General features: G+C 37.2%; 2 protein-coding genes across 5 annotated transcripts in view; both read right to left on the reverse strand.

Annotated features, from left to right (window-relative positions):
• Positions 1 to 93: 93 nt before the first annotated feature.
• On the reverse strand, positions 94 to 12,385 carry plpp1a (phospholipid phosphatase 1a). Of its 3 annotated transcripts, none has more exons than XM_032540458.1 (6): positions 11,870 to 12,385; positions 6,999 to 7,150; positions 5,386 to 5,666; positions 3,276 to 3,333; positions 2,074 to 2,250; positions 94 to 1,181 (listed from the first exon to the last, which is right to left on the reverse strand). In XM_032540458.1, the coding sequence occupies exons 1-6, from the start codon at positions 11,925 to 11,927 to the stop codon at positions 1,062 to 1,064; spliced, it is 846 nt and encodes a 281-aa protein (XP_032396349.1). In that variant the 5' UTR covers positions 11,928 to 12,385; the 3' UTR covers positions 94 to 1,061. The 3 variants fall into 3 exon arrangements, with proteins under 3 accessions (XP_032396349.1, XP_032396348.1, XP_032396350.1); XM_032540457.1 differs by lacking the exon at positions 6,999 to 7,150 and adding an exon at positions 8,869 to 9,023 and having other exon boundaries at positions 11,870 to 12,382; XM_032540459.1 differs by lacking the exon at positions 11,870 to 12,385 and adding an exon at positions 6,632 to 6,768.
• A 6,227-nt stretch (positions 12,386 to 18,612) lies between these two features.
• Positions 18,613 to 22,492, reverse strand: part of csgalnact1a (chondroitin sulfate N-acetylgalactosaminyltransferase 1a) — a 28,020-nt gene continuing 24,140 nt past the window's right edge. For both annotated transcript variants that reach the window (XM_032540423.1, XM_032540421.1), the window contains 3 exons: positions 22,069 to 22,163; positions 21,747 to 21,828; positions 18,613 to 20,524 (listed from right to left, as the gene is read on the reverse strand). In XM_032540423.1, the coding sequence (XP_032396314.1) occupies positions 20,235 to 20,524; positions 21,747 to 21,828; positions 22,069 to 22,163 (467 nt within the window). In that variant the 3' untranslated portion in view covers positions 18,613 to 20,234. The remainder of the gene's footprint in view (positions 20,525 to 21,746; positions 21,829 to 22,068; positions 22,164 to 22,492) is intronic.

The following is a 22,492-nucleotide window of genomic DNA, read 5'->3' on the forward strand; positions in this document are numbered from 1 at the left end:
ATGAGCAAAGTGGTTTATAATACATTATATTGATATATCTGGTTTAGAAAGTAAACATGACATAATACATTAAACACTTGTTTCATTTCTGTGCATGTTAAAAAGTAAAATGGCTTTATTTTTCCTTTTTTCTTGACACATTTGTAAATAGTAACTTTTTGTCAGTAAAAGTCTGTATGGTGATTTGTTTTTGTACATACAGATTATACAGAATAACATTGTCCATTCACTTGATGTTTGTTACTTCTTAGATACACAGGGAGCTGTGATAGCAGCAGTAAAAGTCCAGCAAAGGCAACACGGGACGTAAACTGACAGTCTACGCTTCAACTTTCTAACCAAACATGTTAAAGATCAGGCTTCCTTCTTGACTATATAAGGTTAGACGGTTGGAGAGTACGACGGCAGTGGCCTGGCGTCTGCAGCTCCAGGTGTGAAGCTGTGTTGCCCTCTGGTCTAGGATCAGCTTTAGTCTCCAGCACATTCTAGCCTTGAGAAGCAAATATTCCTTATAATTAGCCCTTTAACACTTGACCTAAGGCAGCAAAGTGATGAGACTCAGCCCCACTCTGGGTGCTGGAGCCGACCTGAAACGATTCTAAACCTGATCCTTGAGCAGACTGACTCCAGGTCAGGACAAGAACAAAACAAGGTTACATTCACGTTTCCAGCCCTCCTCTCTTAGCAGTGGTCAGACCCTTTAGTGGGTACGTGCAGTTTAGTCTTCCCACCAGCTCAGTAGATAGATGCATGCTAAATGGTTCCCATCTTTACATATCTCTAGCCCCTAACCTACATCTGTCTAAGTAATTTAAGCATATCTACAAGGCTTCGACAGGTAATCGCCGATTGGCAGACAGGACAGCCTAAAATGAAAGTCTTAAAATTTGAACAGGCCTGAGGTGTAGCTTCCAAAGGTTTCTTCTGGGATGCACAGTCATTAACTGACTTACTTCCGTGCAGGGTATGGGATGAAAATTTGCATGAGATAAAGGCTAGAGAGCTGGGATCCTGGGTGTGCGTTTAGACGGAGCAGAAAGGTGTCGTCCTCCACACTCAGCTTAGTTGGGACTCTCACAGTGGTTTCCATTTGTTGGGGTCTCGTGCAGGGTTGTGTGTGGGATGTTGACTTCTTGATGTGCATCTACTCGTGGTTTGAAAAAGTCCGACACACAGAAAACCTACAAAATATGGGTAAAAAAGGGGCATTGATGTATGTGAGGCTTTATTATTAACACGTGGGTTTTTGTTTAAAATGTTCAAGTGTGATCAGTAACTTAAAAGAAATAGTTTCAACATTTTGGGAAAAGATCGATACAATTCATGTCAGTATGAATCATCCAGGAGACAGTTAGCTTAACAAAGACTGGAAATAGCTAGCCTGGCTCTCATAATGTCATGATATGCCGTAATTTTGTAGGCCTGTCATAGAAATTGTCATAAGGTCATAGTATAATATGCTATATAAAAATGTAAGATAGTATGTTATTAAAAGTCATAGCACAATGATATATACAAATTTCATAAAAAAGTACAAAATGTCATAAAATAGATAGTAAAGTCATAGTGTAGTATATCATAAAGTCATAGTGTAGTATTTTGAAATAAAGTCATAGTAAACTTTACAGGTAATGGGTTAGTGGTATAAACACTAAATAGCCACAGTCTTGCAATCTGTTGAACCTCGCCAATGCAAACAGCTGTTTAAGGGCGTTTCTCCATCCGCTCACAGCTACCTCTGGAAACGAGGCTTGTGCCTCAAAAGGCCTGAAAAACATTTTTTGTAATTGGCTTGTTTTTACGAGCGCTGAAGTCTTAAATGTACACACAATTGTCTGGCAAAGTTCAAACAGTTTTGCAAATTCTGCAAAAATGATGTTTTGTCTCTCAATGCCTCCCTATTGCCTCCTGTAGACTTTTACAGGGCACAGCCATAGTAGCTGTTTCCCTCTGCTCGCAGGCCTCATGCTAAGCATCTCCTGGTCGTCCTTTTACATTTAACTGACGGAAAATGCCCCAATAACAATTTAAAAAAGCTATTCCTTTAAAGTCCGATTAAGACGCATCTCTTACCACCAGGATAGCCATGAGTGCACCCTGCAGGAGTCCACACAGCACATCGCTCCAGTGATGTTTATAATCAGACACCCGGGACAATCCCGTGTACACTGAGGCGGCAATCAGGAAAAACTGGAGAGTGGGTCTCAGCAGCCTCGCCCATTCTGCCTGGAGTCGAGCCTGCAGGTAGAGCTGAGAGAAACAGAGGACACGGGTTAATGGATGCCTGTTGTAGTAGGCAGCATTCCTGTAGGAGTGGCAGGAAAATGAGCTGCCGATGACTCAGCGTGTTTCCACTACAACAAAGAGAATTCTATTGTGCAGGAAACTTATTCAAATGTTCAGGAATTAAATCAATTTTTTTTTAAGTTATCAGCTGTACTATTTTAAAAAAGTGAGAAAATCTCCAGCATGCCATATTTCATTTTGTCAAACTGACCTGGGAATGATAATGGTCACTCGTAGATAAATGTCACTCACAGAAGTAGTCAGTACAACATAGACTGTTTATCCTCCAAATCTAATCTGAGGATTTAATATCACACCACCTCTGGAGCATGATGAGTTATCATGTAGGAATCTTTGGTCAAGTCAACGTCATGTTTCTTTTCATGTAACATTATGACACCAACGCTGTTTAACTGTGGGAGAGAAAAGAAAAGCTCTCCCTGGGCTTGTAGATGAAAGTAAAGGTTAACTGCCATTTCTCACACTCCATGAAGAGGGAGCGGGAGCTTTATGTTGGTGGCAGGACTTTGTCTCTGTGTCTATTTATATCTGCAGGTGTTGAATGAATCAGCAACCTACAAAGTTTATCAGGGCTGGGCAGTAAAATTAGCTACCGAGGGCATTCAAAGATGCATTTCTCTGAGCAGAACAGCAACATTGCTGTCACCAAAAGACAAAGAAATCTTGAAGCACGGCAGTTGTTAAAGCAATAGTTTAGTATTTTGGGAAATAAGCATATTCCCTTTTTTTGCAGAGAATTAGATCAAATTAGGCAACTTTTAACAAAAAAAGCAAATACGCATATTTCCCAAAATGTCAAACTATCCCTTAAAGTGTGTGTGTGTGTGTGTATATATATATATATATATATATATATATATTTAACAATAATTTGTTCAAAAACATGCATCAATGCCCTGTAACCTAAACACAATGTTCCAGTAAATACTGATTGATATGATTGGAGATCAAAATGTTTAGGAACTTACAGCCAGGAACAGCATGCAGTACATGGAAAAAGAGGAGTGGCCAGAGTAGAAGGATAACCTGCAACAGAAAGACAGAAGCATGGCTCAACACTTTGCTATGTGCTTAAATAATCTGCAGCATACAAAACACAAAAAAATGGATTGACTTTGACACATCTTATTGTATTTATCAATTAACCATTGACAGACAAACCCATAAGTCATCCAGGCACACCCTTACCTGGGTGCAGACAGGGCGTTAGAACAGCCTGGGGTACCTTTTTGTAATTGTTTTTCTCGTTTTTTGCGTTGCTAAGCGCTCTGCATTTTTTCCCCGTAGGGCCCTTAACACTTTGAGTTGAAAAAACTTCAAGGGAAGAAATGCCCAATGTCGTTTAACGCCACATCAAACTAACAGTTGGATGAGAATAGATGATTCAATGGTTGCAAAGCAGGAATTAGAAAAAAAGACAACTGGTCTGATCTTCAACAAGAAGGGTAGTACGCCTCACGTTTTGCAGCCTGCAAAACACAAACTTGTCGATGGATGTGGTTGGCAGCGGGAGATGAATTTCTCCATCCAATTGTCCAAGACTTGAAGATATTGAATTATTAATTTACAACTTGAAGAAAAAAAAAAAGAGTAAAGCAGAAAAAAAACTTTAATTGGACAAGCTGAAGTTTTAAGCAGTTAAAGTTGACCAATTAATTGTTTAAGCACCAACAGTGTTTGTTGCAGGTGATTCAAGTTGACCAAACAAACCTTGGTAAGAAAACCTAAGTGGCAAATGAAATAATGCTGATCTTTAGACATCCTCTGTGGCATCACATTAAAACTGCAGGTTGGTCCGCTCATCGTACATTAATAGTGTCCATTGGAAAATGTGTGTCCCTTACAAGAGAAGTAATATTTGGTCTCACACACTCAACCTTTGGGTACCTACAGTCGGCCTCTTCTCTCCTAGGGATGTTAAACTAAGCCCAGGAAGTATCATATTACAGCAATATGATCTGCAGCGGGCTACCCAGCTCTCCTCTCTCTCTCTCTCTCTCTCCTCTCCTGCTGCTGCTTCTTATTATCTCTATTAGTGACAAGCAGGCCATCTCAAACACACAAGCTGGTAATATAATGTGTCCTGGCATTAATCTTAAAAGCCCTGGATGTCTGCCTGAATGACTCACTGTCGCAGAGCGGTGATGGGGCTCCAGGAAATATCAGTGATGGTGCACCACACCCTGCTAAACGCACAGCAGATAACCCAGAGGAGAGAGGGATGGGTGGGCACAATTCCACTCAGCTCAGGAAACTATCTGTTCGAGAGAGACGGGCAACAACATACACTCCAACCTATAGGGCAGAATAAACCCACTTCACTTTAAAGTTAATTACAACTGAATAGAATAGAAAGTTCCTCACAGCCCACAATAAACCTTTAACATTGATACAATCAGCACAGCTGGTGTCACTATTTAGGCCTTTGCTTCTATAATTACTGCTGCTTCCGGTGCTCACGCCTACATCAGAATGAGAAGTGGATATCCTCTCCTCCCACTATACTTCCTTCTGCTCTGAGCTGATAAGGGATGCAGACCCTAAATCAAAACAAGCTTTACATTCCTGTGATATTACTCAATCCTTGTGGTCTCGTGTGCCACAAATGTCCTTTGTCACAAATGGTTTAAAATGCAGCAAGCTTAAGACACATTATCCCTGTGCAGATATTGACTTGAAACTAAATAAATGTTCAGGGACACATTTAACCTTTGCTCTTTTTACTTACACCATGGGAATGTTACAAAACAATGGAGAGACCAGAGGTTTAGGGTTTTTTTTTTTCAGACAGATTTTGGTAATCTGTTGGACAAGAACCCAGAGAGTACAAATTAAAATCAGCTAATTTCACAACATCTAAAATCGTGAACCAATTCCTTCATTCATTCACCCCGTGGCTGCGACTAAGTACTGTTACCTCTGCCAAGGAGGTTATGTTTTCGGCTCGGTTTGTATGTTTGTCACCAAACTATTCAGTGTATTATCATATATGACAAAGAAAAGCATGGTGTCAACATTTATTCATCCATTTCCAAATGTAATAAGGGACAAAAGTTCTGAGGATAAAGCAATACATACCTGCCCTCATTGACCATCTTCGCATCTCCAGTGCAGGTGAAGTTTTCAATGTAATCCCCTGAGGAGCAGTTGATAAGTTTCCAATCAGGTTTGCACACATCCAGGAAGTGCGGCCTGAGCCGGCCGATGGAGTACTTGGCTATGTCGGTCAGAGACTGGCTCATCGCAGCACCAAACACGAAGGTACCGATGGCCTTGTAAACACAGGAAATGTAGCTGCCGAAAGGGGACTTGGATTGGACGCGCTTTAGATAAACTGAAAGGCACTCGCCAAAGATAATCTGTGAGGAGGGAGGGGAAGGAGGAAAGGATACAGAGTTAGGGTTGTACAGAAATCCAAATGAAAATTAAAAATGCAATCTGAATGAAATCAACATCCGAGCCTGCAATATTCCCTAATCTCATCGTCACTGAGCCTAAAATAATGAGTTTTGTGCCGATTACACAAATTGCGTGTTGTGGTGTTAAAAGGAATAGTTTGCCCTTCTGGGATGTACACATGCTTGCTGTTTTTCTGAGTTTGATGAGAAGATCAATACTGTTCTCATGTCTATTCGCTACATAACTTCTAGAAAACAATTTAGAGTACACTGTCTAACAATATAGAGGTATGCTTATCTAAAAAAAAGATAATTGTACATAATGTTGGAAATATCATGGTCACGGGATGATGTCCACTTAAAATAAAAGATTTTGTTTGGTCTTAATAAATTCGTTATTACGTTTTTTTGTAGTAAAACATTTAAGCGTGTGCATGTGTGTTCGTACTGTATGTAACGCGTCAGAAGAATGACTCATGAATTCCTGTTGGTTCAAGTGCATGTGAACGTGTTTTAGTTTCACAATGCTGCCAACAAAACGGCTCCACTGGGCTGACGTTGGTCTAACAAGTAGACAACAAACAAGAACAGAACCAGAAAAGCTGTGTTGCTACCGCTCTGCTATCTGTAGCTTTCAAATATTTCTAAAAGAGAACTCCTGGTCACTAATTAGAGGTGTCTGTTTTATATATATAAACAAAACTGCTTTACCTTATCTTACTTACATATGTTGAAATGAAATAGAGGTAGGCTAGTTGTAATTCTTTTAGAAGATTAAACTGGCAGTGTGGAAAGTGTTTGTAAAACAAAACAAAAAAAAGTCTTTAGTAAAAGGATATTTTCACTGTTTATATACTGAACTGAGTCTCTCTTGTAGCCTCTTTAAGTGCTGTCACATTTTTCAACTCCATTCAGCGTCAGCTGTCCGAGGTTACCACGGGGCTGCTTTTGAAGAGTTTCACATCTGTCATATTTGCACGGCTGGTGCGTTTCAAAATAAAGGTCCGCCGCAGGTCACCTCTCTGTTTCATCTCCAAATGTTACAAAGAGTGGAAAGCCTTTTCTACAACATGCAGTTAGCAAATTGAAAAACGTTAAATGGTAGTGGTGACTAATGCAAGCAATTAAAGACACACATGCATGATTACATAATGTATTTGGAAGCAACCAAGACTGAAGAGAAAAGACAAACATTAAGGTTGTCAAAGTGGTTAAGGGTAAGGAGTACATAAAATACACGATATAAGAAGGACAAACGGAGCCCTTAGCAGAAAACAAAACAGATGCACTTACAGTGATTATTGTGACGGGAATCATAACACCTCCTAATAACTCATAGGAAATGGTGTCTTCTTTAAAGGGGTACTTGATTGAATCATCATTACAGAAAAAGCCCCGGCGGAAAGGCGTGTGTTTCACATTGAGTATTAGAAATGGCAGTCCAGCTAGCAGGAAGGCAATGAGAGAAAAAAAAAAAATACAGGTTACAAGAACATGTCACTGGGCCTTGGACCCGTACCCATGATGCAACACTGTGCCTGTGCAAAGCAGAAGACAGCAGCCATGTGAGACGGTTGCACAAAAACGTTGCATCCTCTGAAGGCGGCGGCATCCTCGACAACTTTCAGGAACAAATATTAGTGCTTAAAGTGTTGCCACGGCAATAAGACAGGTTAACGCTGATAAGGGATGGATGTTAAAAGAAAAGCCAAACTTAAGAGCACAAAAGTTACATTTCTGAGAAGGTTACTGAGCCCTGCAGCGAGTGAGGAGAAACAGTCTCACAGGCGAGCGTACGTGACTGAAAAATATCGGATGTTACACACTTTCTCATTCATCTTCTCTCTGACAAAGTGACGCTTAATGTTTCTTTGGTATTGCTCTTCTTTTCCCCAAACCAACGCTAAACTCTTCCTAAAACAGATTCCCACATCCTGAAATATTCTTCCACACCTTTCTCTGGCAGACAGTAAACACACCGACTACAATTAGACAAAAAGTATTACAGATTGTGGTTTTTTCATGATACACAGACGGAAGAGATAATTCAGTGATACCTCAAAAGCAGTAGCAAAAGGCAGACACACACTAGCAAAACTTTTTGCGTCTGTCTTTCTCCAAAAACAATCCCTCTCTTCCAGAAGAGCATTCCAGCTATTTTAAGAAACACAGGGACACAGCACGCAGCCTGCACGGCTGTTGCACTAGTTAGCAACGGCGATAGAAAGTTCACCCAATAGATCAACATTAATAAACTCAATAATTAAATTAAAAGCAAAACCAAAATGCCTGGCCTTACTTCCTTCATTTTTGCATAATATATAGATATATTTTTAAATATAAATAGGACACTGCTTATTCACTATAGCCATGACTAAATGAATCTGTGCTTTAGGTTTTTTGTATGAGACTTGAGACGTTTGTGTGTTTGGCTTGTTCTAATGTATAGGGGGTTGAATTGTTTCAATTAAAAATATATTAAATCTATAGGATGATTAAAATCACCCTAAATGGTCTAAACATTTTATTTTAGCACTAAGCTTTATAAATCCGCTGTAGTACCCGAGATGTTGTAAAAGAAATAACCTCAAAGACAGCGTATTTTGTCATTATTTAACATTTACTCAGGCTGATTTTATTTTGTACTAATTGTTTTAAGTGGACATCCTCCTTTGCCTTTAGCTTTTGATAAACAACTTGAAGAGCTAAGGTTTGTGAACACCTCCAATGATGTCTCGAGCTTTACGCTGACATAAGAAACAGTAGCAGAACTGAATAAAACATACTGCGCATATCTGGTTTCAATACCAGGTAGCTGCGCTACTGAGTATTTGTCTGTATTATCAAAGAGTAAGCTAGCCTTTCTGAATCCATCCTACATTAGGCTCTGGAAGGCTGTTGTTTCTTTTAATGTATGGTCTATCAGTCCCAACAGACCTTTCTCACAGCAGACATTTTGACTTGCCACCGCAGGAAAGTATAGTTGATAATAATGATATTAATGATAGCTGCTTTCCATGTAGGTGTGCCAGTAAACCAACGTTCATCACACCAGAGCCAAGGCCCTGGCACACCTGGAATGCATTACAGTTATTGCATACACCTGCGGTTGACAAGTCAACATGTTTGCCATGGGACAGGTCATTGAGTGAGTCCTACTTACGCAGCTAATGGGCAAGGTGAAGCCTACGGTGTAGAGCACTGTGGAGGAGATTGTGCCGTGATGGAAAGGGTACTTGATGCTTTCGTCGTTACAGAAAAAGCCCCTCTGGTAGGGGCGGATCTTACCCAGGTTAAAGGCTGCCAGAGGCAGACCACCTATAGACGGAGAGAGCAGGACGAGTTACCACTGGTAGAGGTAAAGACAAATGCATGGCAGAGAGAGGGAAGGTGTCCAGACAAAATGTTGAGGTCTTTAAATCTGTCAGATAGAAATGAATTTTTAAAGTTCTAATGGTGCTCTTTAGTGTCATAACAAACTGCAGAAAAGCACGTAATGTGACAAATCATATATGTGGGACAGAAATGAGAGACCCCAACCTTTCTAGCATTCCAGTTAAAAGATAAGGCTTTTTTTAATTCTGTTTTCCTATTGTCATCAAATTTAATAAAAAAAGACCAAAACCATCAATGTGTTAGTCTGTCTCTCAATACGCTACAACATTTAGTCCAAAAACACAATGAAGACAAGTTTTTTAAAACAGATCACAAATATATACCTTCATTTTGAATGACTTCCTTAAACTGCTGGTAATGTAGATTTTAGCAAACATTACTCACACAGGAGTAAGTTCTGTACATTTATTTGGCACTATTTTCAACCATGAATTTGGCGCTGTAGTGAGTATTTATAGTAGAATGACATGGCGTGTATGTGGCATCAACTGACCTATGTTTATTGTCATGAAGGAGCATGCAACATTGTGGCTCACTTATGTGTTTTTAAATAGCTTTTGGACAACAATGGCACATTCAAATAAGCTACCTCCAGCTACATAGACAATACATGTTAGTATGACCAAGTCATTGTTAGTTTTGGTCTTTTCGTAGGTTTTGTTTACAATAACAAAAACAGTGCCGGTCACATCCTTTAAGTGCATTACTGCGCTCCGTCAGATACTCTGAAGCATTATGCATTACACAATAAAAAAAAATAAAAAAAAACTGCAACATCATTACACCACAAAAATGATGGTATCTTTGGGCAGTTTTTTTTTGTTGACTCATATTGGTGAGAAAGGAGCTGTAGACATAAGCTAAGCACTCACCCTCTAGACAAATACCATAAAAATAACAAATCTGTTCATAGGTTTAGACAGTGAATGGTGAATGAAATACTGCTGCCATTTCTCTGGTTGTTTGACCGGTTTGGCCCATTGTCTCAGGGGAAAGGACAGTTGTTTGTCTATTCAAGCAGGGGGAGATGAGCTGTAATGCATATTAACAAACCACATCCACAGAATATGCACAGACACATGAAGATACACAGACATCCTATAAACTATTTCTTAATACTGCCTGGTATATTTGTCCTGTCTGACATTTGCAGCTGTTGACACCATCAGCTGTGCCATCCTAAGTTGACTGGCTACAACAGCTGGAAGTGCCAGAAAGTCTGGACAGAAACACACACAGGCAAACAGCAGGGCCCCCCAAATGCCTTTAGAACTGCACTTTAACTTGTTCTCATAAACTGTGCAACTAAAGTACTTCCCAAAACAAACACACTGACAGAGAGAAATGTGAATATTTTAACAGGAATACATAAAGACTCATTAGCAGCCTCAGAAATATTGTTAAACTCCAAATTAAATCAGTGTAAGCTAACAAGGGCAAATACACCCTCTCCCTGTATTTTAGAAAACAGATACAAGTTATCTTCGTTTTTACATTTGCTATGCTTACTATGAACATGTGAACCTTACTACATGTATGTGCATGTTTAGTCTCGTACAGCCATACATGACTGTTGGAAACGGCCTCAGTCTGGAAAAAGATTATTGTAGATGCTAGGTAATAATAATAATAATAAAAATAATGACAGAGTTTGCTTCAGCATCAGTCATCCAAGCCACACACCGAGTTTGTCATACTGCTTCTCAATGCACAAGATACTTGCAAAGTTGTGCAAAATAAAATAAGTCTGTAGTCTTGGAAATTTAGCAATATTTTAAAGTCCAGCTCCCCTCACAAACATAACTAGAAATTTCAACAAGGAAAAATTTAGAAATAATATAGCTCACTGAACTTCAGCATGGAACAACCAAATCATACACAGTTATTTTAAGATGTGTTGTGGACTGTGCAAGGGAAGCTATAACTGTATGAGTCATGGTAAGTAGTACCTATCAATCATTCATAATCCGATTTTATGTATGTGTCTACACTGCAAAATTGAAATCGCACATTAAAATACACTGTAGTCCATAAATACTTTAATCTGAATACATTTTCAGGCCCTATACGAGTACAGATGCTCTCCCATGATGTTAGACTTTCTGTTGTAGGTGAGTGGGTTTAAACCATACAGGTGCAATGCCATTCATAACATTGTTTCTCAGCAATACATTGGATTATTGTTAGACAATTAATATCATTGGTTTAAATGAGTAAAAATCAGTTTATAGACAGGCATATAACATACCTAGATTTAAAATGTGCCAGTGACTAACGTTCAACTCTGAAAAACTATGTAATAGGGAAAGGGCTTCAATATCATGAATATTATATTGATGATAGGAATTATAATAAAAAATTATTACATATTGTTGCACTCAAGACAATAACGTCAATATTAACCAATAGATGTCTGTGAGTATCTTTAAGAATTGAAAAGACGTTGGAGTGCCAATAATTTGCATACAATAAAAAAAGAAATGAAGGACATGTCATTGTTAAGAGATTTTAAGGGGGGAAATACAAAATAGCAACATACTTAGAAAATACTACAGATATCGCAAAGTACATACATATATGGTGCAATAATGGAAGTTAAAATAAAAATAGCTTAGTAAATGACACTCGCGTGCTGCAGTACATTCACCACTCCCTTCACTTGATGAGAAGTTGTTAAAAAAAACCAACAATAGGATTATATCAGAGCACAAATCGGTTTACATTAGCAGCAGCAAGCAACAGTCAGGGTAAATCCTTGAATTACATACCTAGAACCAGGCAGGCTATGTCGAGCAGGACAAAGGGGATTCCTCTCATCTCGAACATGTTTGCTCTTGTCCGTCTCCGTCTCGACTCACTGGTTCGTGGTGCGTCCTCTTCTGTAATAAACTCCACGGGGATGCCCCTCCTTGGGACGTCGCTGCTGCTGCTGCGGCTGCTGCTATTGAGTAGGAGATCAGAAAATGCTAACAAATTGGGGTAAAAACACAATAAAACGTCGACGCCCTTGTACGAAAACAACAGACTGCCCAGTCCGCAGGACAGCACATATCAAGAGGATGTGTTGTAGTGGTGGTGGTGGTTGTTGGTGGTGGTGGTGGTGGTGGTGGTGGGGGGGGGGTGTGAACTGCAGCAGAGCCGATAGCTCCACACGTCTGTCATGACGGCTTTAAACACTCACGCTCACAGAGGGTCGGTCAATAGGACGAACACCTGCCCAAAGTCAATTTATGTGAGCACCCGTGGTGCACGAGCTGTTTGACTAACACGAAAAGTTCTCTTGGGCAAACCCATGGCGGTAGACCGCAGCTGCGGGCCTGCTGCTGCTGCTTTCATGTGCGAGCTGAAATATCGGAAATACGAGCTTAATCAGTTTGTGATTCGTGACAATGCCTTAAAATAAATGTAAAAACGACCCTTTTGATCTATTGAAATTTTGTGAATTTGCTCTTCGCTTCCTTGCCGAGAGAGACGATTAAGACCACTCGTATGTGTCCGTTAAATCTAAAAAGAAAACGAATCAGAGGCTAACGCTACAGGTGGAGTCGGTTTACGTTCTCGTCGTCGCACATAGACTGGAAACAGCGCTCCTGGCTCTGTGTGTTAGTAACATAATCCACCTACCAGGTTATGCTCACGAATTAACACGTTACATCGAGTTTATTTAAATAACGTTACATTTACACAATTATCTGTGATGATTAGATTTACCATAGCATGTACATTTCATGAAAAGAGGACGGTAACGTTAGGTAGGTCAGCGTCAGCACGTCAGCAGCACAGACTGTATATTACTCTATGCTCAGCAGTCATCACACCTGACATTGAAATCAGCTCCCTGTCCCCATCTAGTGCTTTGGAGGTGAAGATACACTAATAAATTCATTTTTAAAATATTTCCATAACAAACACTCATTTGCCAGTTAATTAGGTACACTATGCAGTCTAATGCAACAGTCCTGCAATAAAAATGAGAATAAAGGTTATAATTGAGTGAACGGTGATTCAACAGCATTCACAGTATTTTTATCCAATTCTTCCGTAAATCTTTGGTCGCTTGATACTTCTGCATACTTTCAGCTACAAAAAACATTCCAGTATCAAAATGTTCAGCTCTTTGAGGACATGTGTGCTTGTATTCAACTTTTCTCCACTATTCATCGATTTTAAAATACCAAGCTTTTTCTTTTTACTTCTTTTTTTCAATGGTGCAATCTTTAAATCCTCTTCAGGCTTCTTTCACTTTTAAATGCTACTCCTGCCACATACTTTTTGAATTAAAATAAATTAAATTGTCATAATTTGTCATACTAAACTTTTTTTAATCAATTTTGTCAACATACTATACTATGACTTTAAAAAAAAAAAAAATTTCGTCATACTATACTATGACTATTTTAATTAATTTTTTCAACATGCTATACTTTCACTTTTTGTCTACATGCTATTCTATGAATTTTTTATCACTTTTTACGACATCCTATACCATGACGTTTTATCACTTTTATGTCCTACTGTACATTGACTCTGTTTTCATCATACCATACTACAACTTTTTATCATTTGTTTTGACATGCATACTATGACAATTTTTTACATGCCATACTAAAAGTTTTTCATTGTATTATAATATGACATACTGTTCTATGACTTTCGTATCATTTTTTCGTCATAATATACAATGACTCTTTTATCCCTTTTTTTTCAACATACTATACTATGACTTTTTGTCATTTTTTTCACATACTATAAAATGACTTTTTAAAAACTTTTTTCTACATACTATACTACGCCTTTTTTGTCACTTTTTTCATAGTGCCGCACTATGACACACTATGCTATGACTTTTTTGATATACTATACTATGACCTTTTTCAACAACCGTACAATGACTTTTTTGCCATACTATGCTATGACTTTTTTATCTCTTTTTTCAACAAACTATTCTATGACTATTTTCATAACTTTTTCGACTATAACCCTTTTTTCACTCTTTTTCAACACGCGATACTGCGACCACTTTTGACTATGTGTTTTTTATCACTTTTGTTGACATACTACACTTTGACTTTTTACAACAAACTATACTATGACTTTTTTATCACATTTTCCTTGGACTATACTATGACTTTTTATTACTTTTTTTGACATCTATACTATGAGATGTTTTATCAAATTTTTTGACATACTCAACTATGACTTTTTTATCTCTTTTTTCAACAAACTATTATATGACTTTTTTCATAACTTTTTCGACTATAACCCTTTTTTCACTCTTTTTCAACACGCGATACTACGACCACTTTTGACTATGAGTTTTTTATCACTTTTGTTGACATACTACACTTTGACTTTTTACAACAAACTATACTATGACTTTTTATCACATTTTCATTGGACTATACTATGACTTCTTAAATTAATTTTTTCAACATGCTTAATATCACTTTTTTTCAACATGCTATTCTGAGTTTTTTTTCCAAATTTTTTGACATACTCAACTATGACTTTTTTTCGACATCCTATACTATGATTATCACTTTTTTGACATGCTATACTCTACCTTTTTTGTCATTTTTTTCAAATTACTATACAATGATTTTTTATCACTTTTATCGTCATACTAAGCTAGGACTTTATTTCACGTACTATACTACGCCTTTTTGTCACTTTTTTATCAAAATGCTATGCTGTGACTTTTTTCGACATACTGTACTAGGACTTTTTTCACCAACCATACCTTGACGTTTTATCACTTTTATGTCCTACTGTACATTGACTTTTTTTTCAACATACTATACTACGACTTTTTATCATTTGTTTTGACATGCATACTATGTCTTTTTTTCTTCTAAATACTGTATCATGATGGTTTTGATATGCTATACCATGTTTTTTTTTATCACTTTTTTTTGACATTCTATACTACGCCTGTTTAGTCACATTTTTTCAAAATACTATGCTAGGACATTTTTTGACATGCCATTCTATGACTTTTTTATCACTTTTTTCAACATGTTATCCTATGACTGGCAGTAGCTCAGTCTGTTTGTTTTGACATGCATACTATGTCTTTTTCTTCTTCTAAATACTGTATTATGATGGTTTTGATATGCTCTACCATGTTTTTTTTTATCACTTTTTTTGACATTCTATACTACGCCTGTTTAGTCACCTTTTTTCAAAATGCTATACTATGATATTTTTTGACATGCTATTCTATGACTTTTTTGTGACTTTTTTCAACATGTTATCCTATGACTGGCAGTAGCTCAGTCTGTAGGGAGTTGGGTTGGGAACCCAGGATCGCTGGTTGAAGTCCCCGTAGCGGTCAAAGTACAGCTTCTGGAACGCAAAGTGCCCCTTCAGTGCTTAACATGTTTTAACAACAGAGTGAAGAAACTGGAATTCAATACAAATTGTAAATTAAAAATAATTATTTTGTCATCCAATACTATGACTTTTTTGACATGCTATACTATGACCTTTCATCACTTTTTCAACATAGTATTCTATGACTTTTATCATTTGTTTTGACATGCACACTGAGACCATTTTTTTGGATGTTTTGTACTATCATATTACTTTTTTTATTAAACTATGCTATGATTTTTTCATCAATTTTTTCAACTACTATACTATGCCATTTTTTGTCACTTTTTTCAAATTGAATACTGTTTTTTTTGACATGCTATATTGTGATTTTTTTTATCACTTTTTTCGACATATTATATATGCTTTTTAGTAACCTTTTTTTCAAAATGGCATACTATGACCTTTTTTTACATGCTATTCTGTGACGTTTTTATCACTTTTTAAGACGTCCTGTCCTATGACTGGCAGTAGCTCAGTTCGTAGGGAGTCGGGTTGGGGACAGGAGTGTTGCGGCTTGTCCCCCTTACGGATTGATATATAGACTACGGACTGGTAACTGGAAAAGAACCACTTCACTGTGTGATTTGTTGTAATAAACAGAATAAACAAACCATGTTTAAATTAATTATTTTGCCTTTTTTTGTCACATTTTTTCATAATGCCATACCGTGACTTTTTTTGACATGTTACACTAGCGGTAGCTCCGTCCCGGGACCCCAGGGCTGCTGGTTCAAGACCCTGTACAGCTTGCGGACAGCAATGTGCAACTTCAGTGCGTAACGTGTTGTAACAACAGAGTGATGAAACTTGTAAATGTTAAAAAAAATATTTTGTCATACTACACTAGGACTTTTTATTTGACATGCCATACTAGGACTTTTTTCAGAATACTATATTATGACTTTTTTTTTCATACTGTACTAGGACTTTTTAATAACTTTCTGTGACACTATACTATTCCTTTTTGTCACTTTTTCAACATCCTATACTATGACTTTTTTATAACGTTTTTGACATACAATACTAAGCCTTGATTGTCACTCTTCTTCATAATGCCATACAAAGACTTGTTTGGACATGAGTTTTTTTTAAATCATTTTTTTCATCGTACTGTGCTATGATTTGCAGTAGCTCAGTTCATACGGATTTGGTTTGAAAACCGGAAGGTTGCTGCTTTAACTCCCCGTATGACGTATAAGAGATACCATGATTTGCAGTAGCTCAGTTTATAGGGAATTGGTTTGAAAACTGGAAGGTTGGTGGTTCAAGTCTCTGTATGTCTTGTGGACTGCAAGATACCACTTCAGTGTGTAATGTGTAGTAACAACAGAGTGAAACAAACTGGAACTTCCCCACTGTGGATACAACAAAAGTACTTACTTTTTGTGTGTCTGTGATTTTTTTTTTTTTACATGCTACACTCTGACATTTTTAATCCCTTTTTTCATGCTATACTGTCACTTTTTTTCGACATGCTATTCTGTGAGATTTTTTTTTTTACATAGTCAACTGCATGCTATACTATCATTTTTTCATCATAATACACAATGACTCTTTTATCCCTTTTTTCAATATACTATACTATGCCTTTTTGTCACTTTTTCAACATCCTATACTATAACTTTTTATCACTTTTTTCACTATGACTTTTTAAATACTTTTTCCAACATACTATACTACGCCTTTTTTGTCACTTTTTTCACAATGCCATACTATGACTTTTTTCAACAACTATATAAAGACTTTTTTGCCATACTATGACTTATTTATCTCTTTTTTCAACAAACTTTACTGCAACTTTTTCATAACTTTTTCGACTATAACCCTTTTTTCACTCTTTTTCAACACGCGATACTACGACCACTTTTGACTATGTGTTTTTTATCACTTTTATTGACATACTACACTTTGACTTTTTACAACAAACTATACTATGACTTTTCATCACTTTTTTGGACATCTATACCATGACCTTTTTTTCAATATACTATACTATCACTTTTTTGACATATTACATCTACACTTTTTTTGTCACTTTTTTCAACAAACTAAACTATTTTTTTTAAATGCTATACTGTGACTTTTTTCAACAAACTATACTTTGCCTGTTTTATCACTTTTCCATTATACTATACACTATAACTTTCTTCAATCACTTTTTTGCTATACTATACTATGATTTTTAGACACACTATACTGTCATTTTCATGACTCTTTTCATATTATGAATTTTTGTCACTTTTTTAACATAATATACAACTACGTTTTATGACATACTATAATATTGCTTTTTTTGACTGCTGAAACCAGCACCAGCAAGTAGGCAATGCAGACTCTGACCCTAGATCGATTACCAATCTGGCCTGGGCCAATTCATTTTCAATTTTCTGCAGGAAATGCATTTTTCTAGTGTTCTGGTTTTGTTCCAACTGTACGGCCAACTTTACGGTGGAGGCTGCAGTCTGTTGCGCTGATTGAACAGTATTGATCAGACTCGGAATGTTGAAGCCTCAAATAACTTCAGATAATCTTTTAAATACATTTCTGCACAGAAGTAAGGACAGTGGATTAAGTTTCCCATCACTTACGTTGGAAGTGCATTACAAAGAATCTCTTCATGGACCAGAATGAACAAGAGGAAAGATTTCAGCACGCATCTGACTTTTGTGCAAACTAACAGGAAAGTTAGTAATCAAGCAGAGTCAGCACAAGCCCACATTGTGTTTTATTAAAATAAAAAAATGATTGAAAGCACCTGTGTGAATGGACCACTTTTGTTCCCTTAAAGAGTCTGATAAAGAACCTATGTATTTTTTTCTTCCTTTCTTTGTTCTCTCGTAACTGCTTTTGCCGGGTTTGTGTGATTGACAGGTGAAAACGTTGAGATTAAAAGTGTCATTATGAAATAAAACAGCCATCAGGAAAATTGTGAGACAAAATCAGACTCTGCTATCATAAAAAAAAGAATAATGTAATATTTAACATAATAATGAGCTGAGCTTTAACAAATTGAATTGTGTCACAATTTCAAGGTTATAAAAGTAAAAATCTAATATAACTGTCTCATATTCCACCTTAAAGCTGGATAACATTTGATGATAGACGGCATAGAAAACCCATCCTAATAAAAACATACTCAATGCAGAAATAGGTTTTATTCAACTCATTTACATGAAGTGAAAAAATAACTTGAAATGTACATTTCAAAGATATTTAATGTATATTCTCACAAGGAATGTTTTAATAGCAAACAATAACAACATGATTCAAAAAGTGCCTCTTTTCACATCTATGGTCATCCACTAAATGCACAGCTCGTTCTAATTGAAGTGCTGGAGCAATATGGGAGACTATATTACAACAAACATAAAGGAACAATCGAGGCAGTCATATCTCTAAACCTAACATCTCCAGTTTCTGTGACTGCTCAGTAATAAATGTAATGTAATTTGATTGACAAAAATATTAGAATCAATAATTCTCATTCTGACTTGTTAAGCCATCGTCAACGTCGGGGCAGTAATTATTATTTCCTTTATATATCACTTAGGTGTCGACAAATCAGTTATATGACAAAAAACACAAATTTGTCAACACTATGTTTTATCTTTAAACATTTTATTTTAAATAACCATTATATTATAATATTAAATATATGTATTTATATTTATGTATTTATATTTAATATGTTGGACATAAATAGCCTACATGCATCTTATATTTAGGATGCTTATTGAGAAAAACGGTCATTTTACTGACAAAAACCTACAATCTTGTCATTCATAGTATGTTTTTCTTTGACTCAGCACCACTCGTTATAGAGGTGAATGGTCCCACACAGAATACTGTCCAGGCAATAACAGATCGGAAATTGTAATCCTGTTGGCATTTAAGAATTGATAACAAACATAAATAAAGGAATTAATAATTTATTTAAAAAACAATGCCATTCCAGGCTTTAAAAGAGTCCTTCATTGTTTCTGCACCAACATGTTGTTCACTTTCATTCCACCAGGTGGCTCTGTTTCCCTACATATAAAAACCTGTATTTTCCTTGGCTTCTTGAAAAGACCTTGTTCAGGTTTTACTTGCAGAAGGCACAAAGTTCAGAAACACTTTGTAGCTCAAACATAAGTGCTGTGTTTCCCTTCCAAAAGACCTTCCTGCAGTTACAGAGGAAATTACAAATGGATAATAAATTACAGATGGTTTCAGACAGTCTGTCGAACATGTCCGGTTGTGTCGATGAGGTCCTTAAGCCAGTTTGAATTTGTCCTAATTTTTTGTCGTCCTTTTCAGAGCAACACATTGCTCAGAGTCCTTGAAAAGTAAAAAGTCTTGGGATGGACAGCCGACTGAGCGTACGCCCCGTGTACAAAGGCTCACTTCTTACCACAGCATTAGAATCTATCCTGCGGCCCTTTGCTGAATGTCATTCCCCCTCTCTCTCCCTTATCCTCTGAAATGCACTCAAAATATCTTTAAAAAAAAATTCACCTTTTTTTTTTATAAAAGGAGTAGCTCGCCTCTTTGGGAACACACCTATTTGCTTTCTTGCTGAGAGTTAGATGAGTAGCCAATACAGAGACTACAAACCTCCCATTTGAGAGGGATATCTATACTCTTCTCTAACTCTCTGCAAGACTACACATTAGCATACTGTCCAAAATGTTGAACTATTCCTTTAAAGTTGAACTTATCTGCGTTATTTCAAGAGATTGCAGTCTGACTGATTAGAATTCAACCACCTTTAAGTCTTCATGTCTTCTTGGGGTTTGGCTGTCGTTTCTGTTTGTGGAGATGAGCTTCGATTTCGTGCCTGAAGAACAGCATCCCCAGCTGGCCGTGCGAGGCCTCGTTCATGGCCTTAGACTGCATGCACATGCGGTACTGGTCTGGAGGGAGCTCATCAGCGCAGTGTTTCTCGTGCCACAGGTGAAACAAGCCTCGTGACGGTGCTCGGACCACGAGGAGGTTGCTATGCAGGTACTTCCTGTACAGGTGGACATCTTCCCCGCCCCAGCCTTTGATGTCGATGTCAAAACCTCCTAGAGATCAGAGAGCAGAAGGAGAATGCAGTACACCTTTATTACACCGTCATAGGATGTGCTGTTCTGTAAAATGGAGATTTTAAACCTTTTGATATGCAAACATTTCTAAGTAATTTATGTCTTCAGCACTGTATATTTCCTCTTAAAGGAATGCTGATTATGAATCCTGATGAGGGTTGTGTGACAGTGTGTGATTATAATCAGTTTTCCACTCAGCCTTGTTTGTAGTCTCATAAAGGGGTGGTAAGGACATTCTAGACTGATGCTGCAAAACAGTTCTCAACCAGACATGTTTAAACCTGCATCTTTGGAAGTACTCATGTCTGCTTTTGCTTATCCTTTGTGTCTCTGCAGTTTTATTTTGATTATTTTGTCTGCGTCCCTATTTCCACTCATGCTCCAGGTTTAAACAGAGAGGAGGAACAAATTATTTAAAACCAACAGATGTGTTGTTCATTTGTGTATGGACATTAAATTGCACAACCTAATTATGAATAATGAATAGTTTGACATTTTGGGGAAACACATTTTCCCTTTCTTGTCAAGAGTTAGATGAGAATAGGGATTTGTCTGTAAATATGAAGATGCAGCGTTTACATACAGAAAATACATATACTTGCACATACTGTAAATCTGTGAATAATCAACTAAAATGTTGACTATCCTTTAAATCACATTATTGTCCTTATTGGAGCTTGTTTAAATATTTGGCACAGTTAAGTGAGAGCATTTGCGTGCTTGTGTGTGTGTGTGTGTGTGTGTGTGCGTGTGTGTGTGTGTGTGCGTGTGTGTGTTTAGGCCCTAAACAATAAACCACTCCAAATTGAATTGTAGTCTTTAATTGGACACTTGATTGGTCACTTCGGAGAAAAACTAAATTGATTTAAATCTTTTTGAGAACCAATATTGCTCAACTAATATACAGATGCAGAGGGCAAGGGGGCTGTGAGATATGCTATTATATGCTGCTGCTCAGAGCTGTTTCATGCCGAAGAATGTAATACAATCTAAGAAATGTAATATTGAACCATTTGGGTTCTGAAGTTGTTTATACCCATTAAGCTATGGCACCATTAACATAGTATCTAGCCATCGAGGAAGCCCATTTTTACACTGTGTTTTGTAACGCCTCTGCACAGATAATCAAACCCCAAGAGCAACTATTAATGAATTCCTGCATTATTGAGATTTTTTGATGGGCATGACCGCAAATATTTACCTATGTTGATGAAGTCGGACCTGTATTGGCAAGTCATGCCAAAACCGAAATCCCTCCAGAACCCTGTGTCTTTCTTGATCACCTTCGGAGAAAAGAACTGCAAGTCTTAGAGAGCTTATGGACAGAAATATATCAGCTCACTATCAACACACTTGGGAGGCACATCAACAGGAGGATGCTTCTGTGAGTTTGTAGCAGCTGGATAGAGGAAATGTTTCTAAACCTCCCAGCGATATAGCACAGAACTGAATTTGATATTTTACACAGGTGGCTTGCACAGTGTTTAAAAAAAGAAAAGATAGACTAGATTGGTGTGTGTTACCAGCTGTTGCTCCACGGGTGGGACGTGTTCAGGACTTCCATAGATCAGAGTTGGGTTGTACTGGCTGAATAACACCGGGTAGAACACCTTTTTACCTGAGAGGGAGTGAGACGGCAGTGTCAGGCAACGAGGCAGTGGTGTATTTTTGTGTTTGTAGGGTAAGACATATTTAATCATCATCATAAAGACTGCATCTTTAATCACATTTGACACATTTATAATGCATTAAACAAGTCAAATCAGTCAAAACAATAAATCATTTTAAAGATATCTATGACATCACATAAGTCATCATGCTGTTGTATCATTTATTAACTTTAAAGATACCCACAATGTATTTATGACAGATGTCTGTGATTAGGTTTTGACAAGTCAAAATTTTAATCTAAGATTTTCTTTCAATTATGTCTAAGTAGGAAGAAAT

This window comes from Etheostoma spectabile, chromosome 16, assembly GCF_008692095.1.
Source record: "Etheostoma spectabile isolate EspeVRDwgs_2016 chromosome 16, UIUC_Espe_1.0, whole genome shotgun sequence".
Lineage (NCBI taxonomy): Eukaryota > Metazoa > Chordata > Actinopteri > Perciformes > Percidae > Etheostoma > Etheostoma spectabile.

Bases quoted from the DNA above. Each gene is read 5' to 3' on its own strand.
- plpp1a (XM_032540457.1), bottom strand. From the start codon at position 11,927: ATGTTCGAGATGAGAGGAATCCCCTTTGTCCTGCTCGACATAGCCTGC. The intron at 5,667-8,868 runs GTAAGTAGGACT...CCCTCCTCACAG, and splicing joins TCACCTTGCCCATTAGCTGC to ATTATCTTTGGCGAGTGCCT. The intron at 3,334-5,385 runs GTATGTATTGCT...TTTCTGTTGCAG, and splicing joins AAGATGGTCAATGAGGGCAG to GTTATCCTTCTACTCTGGCC.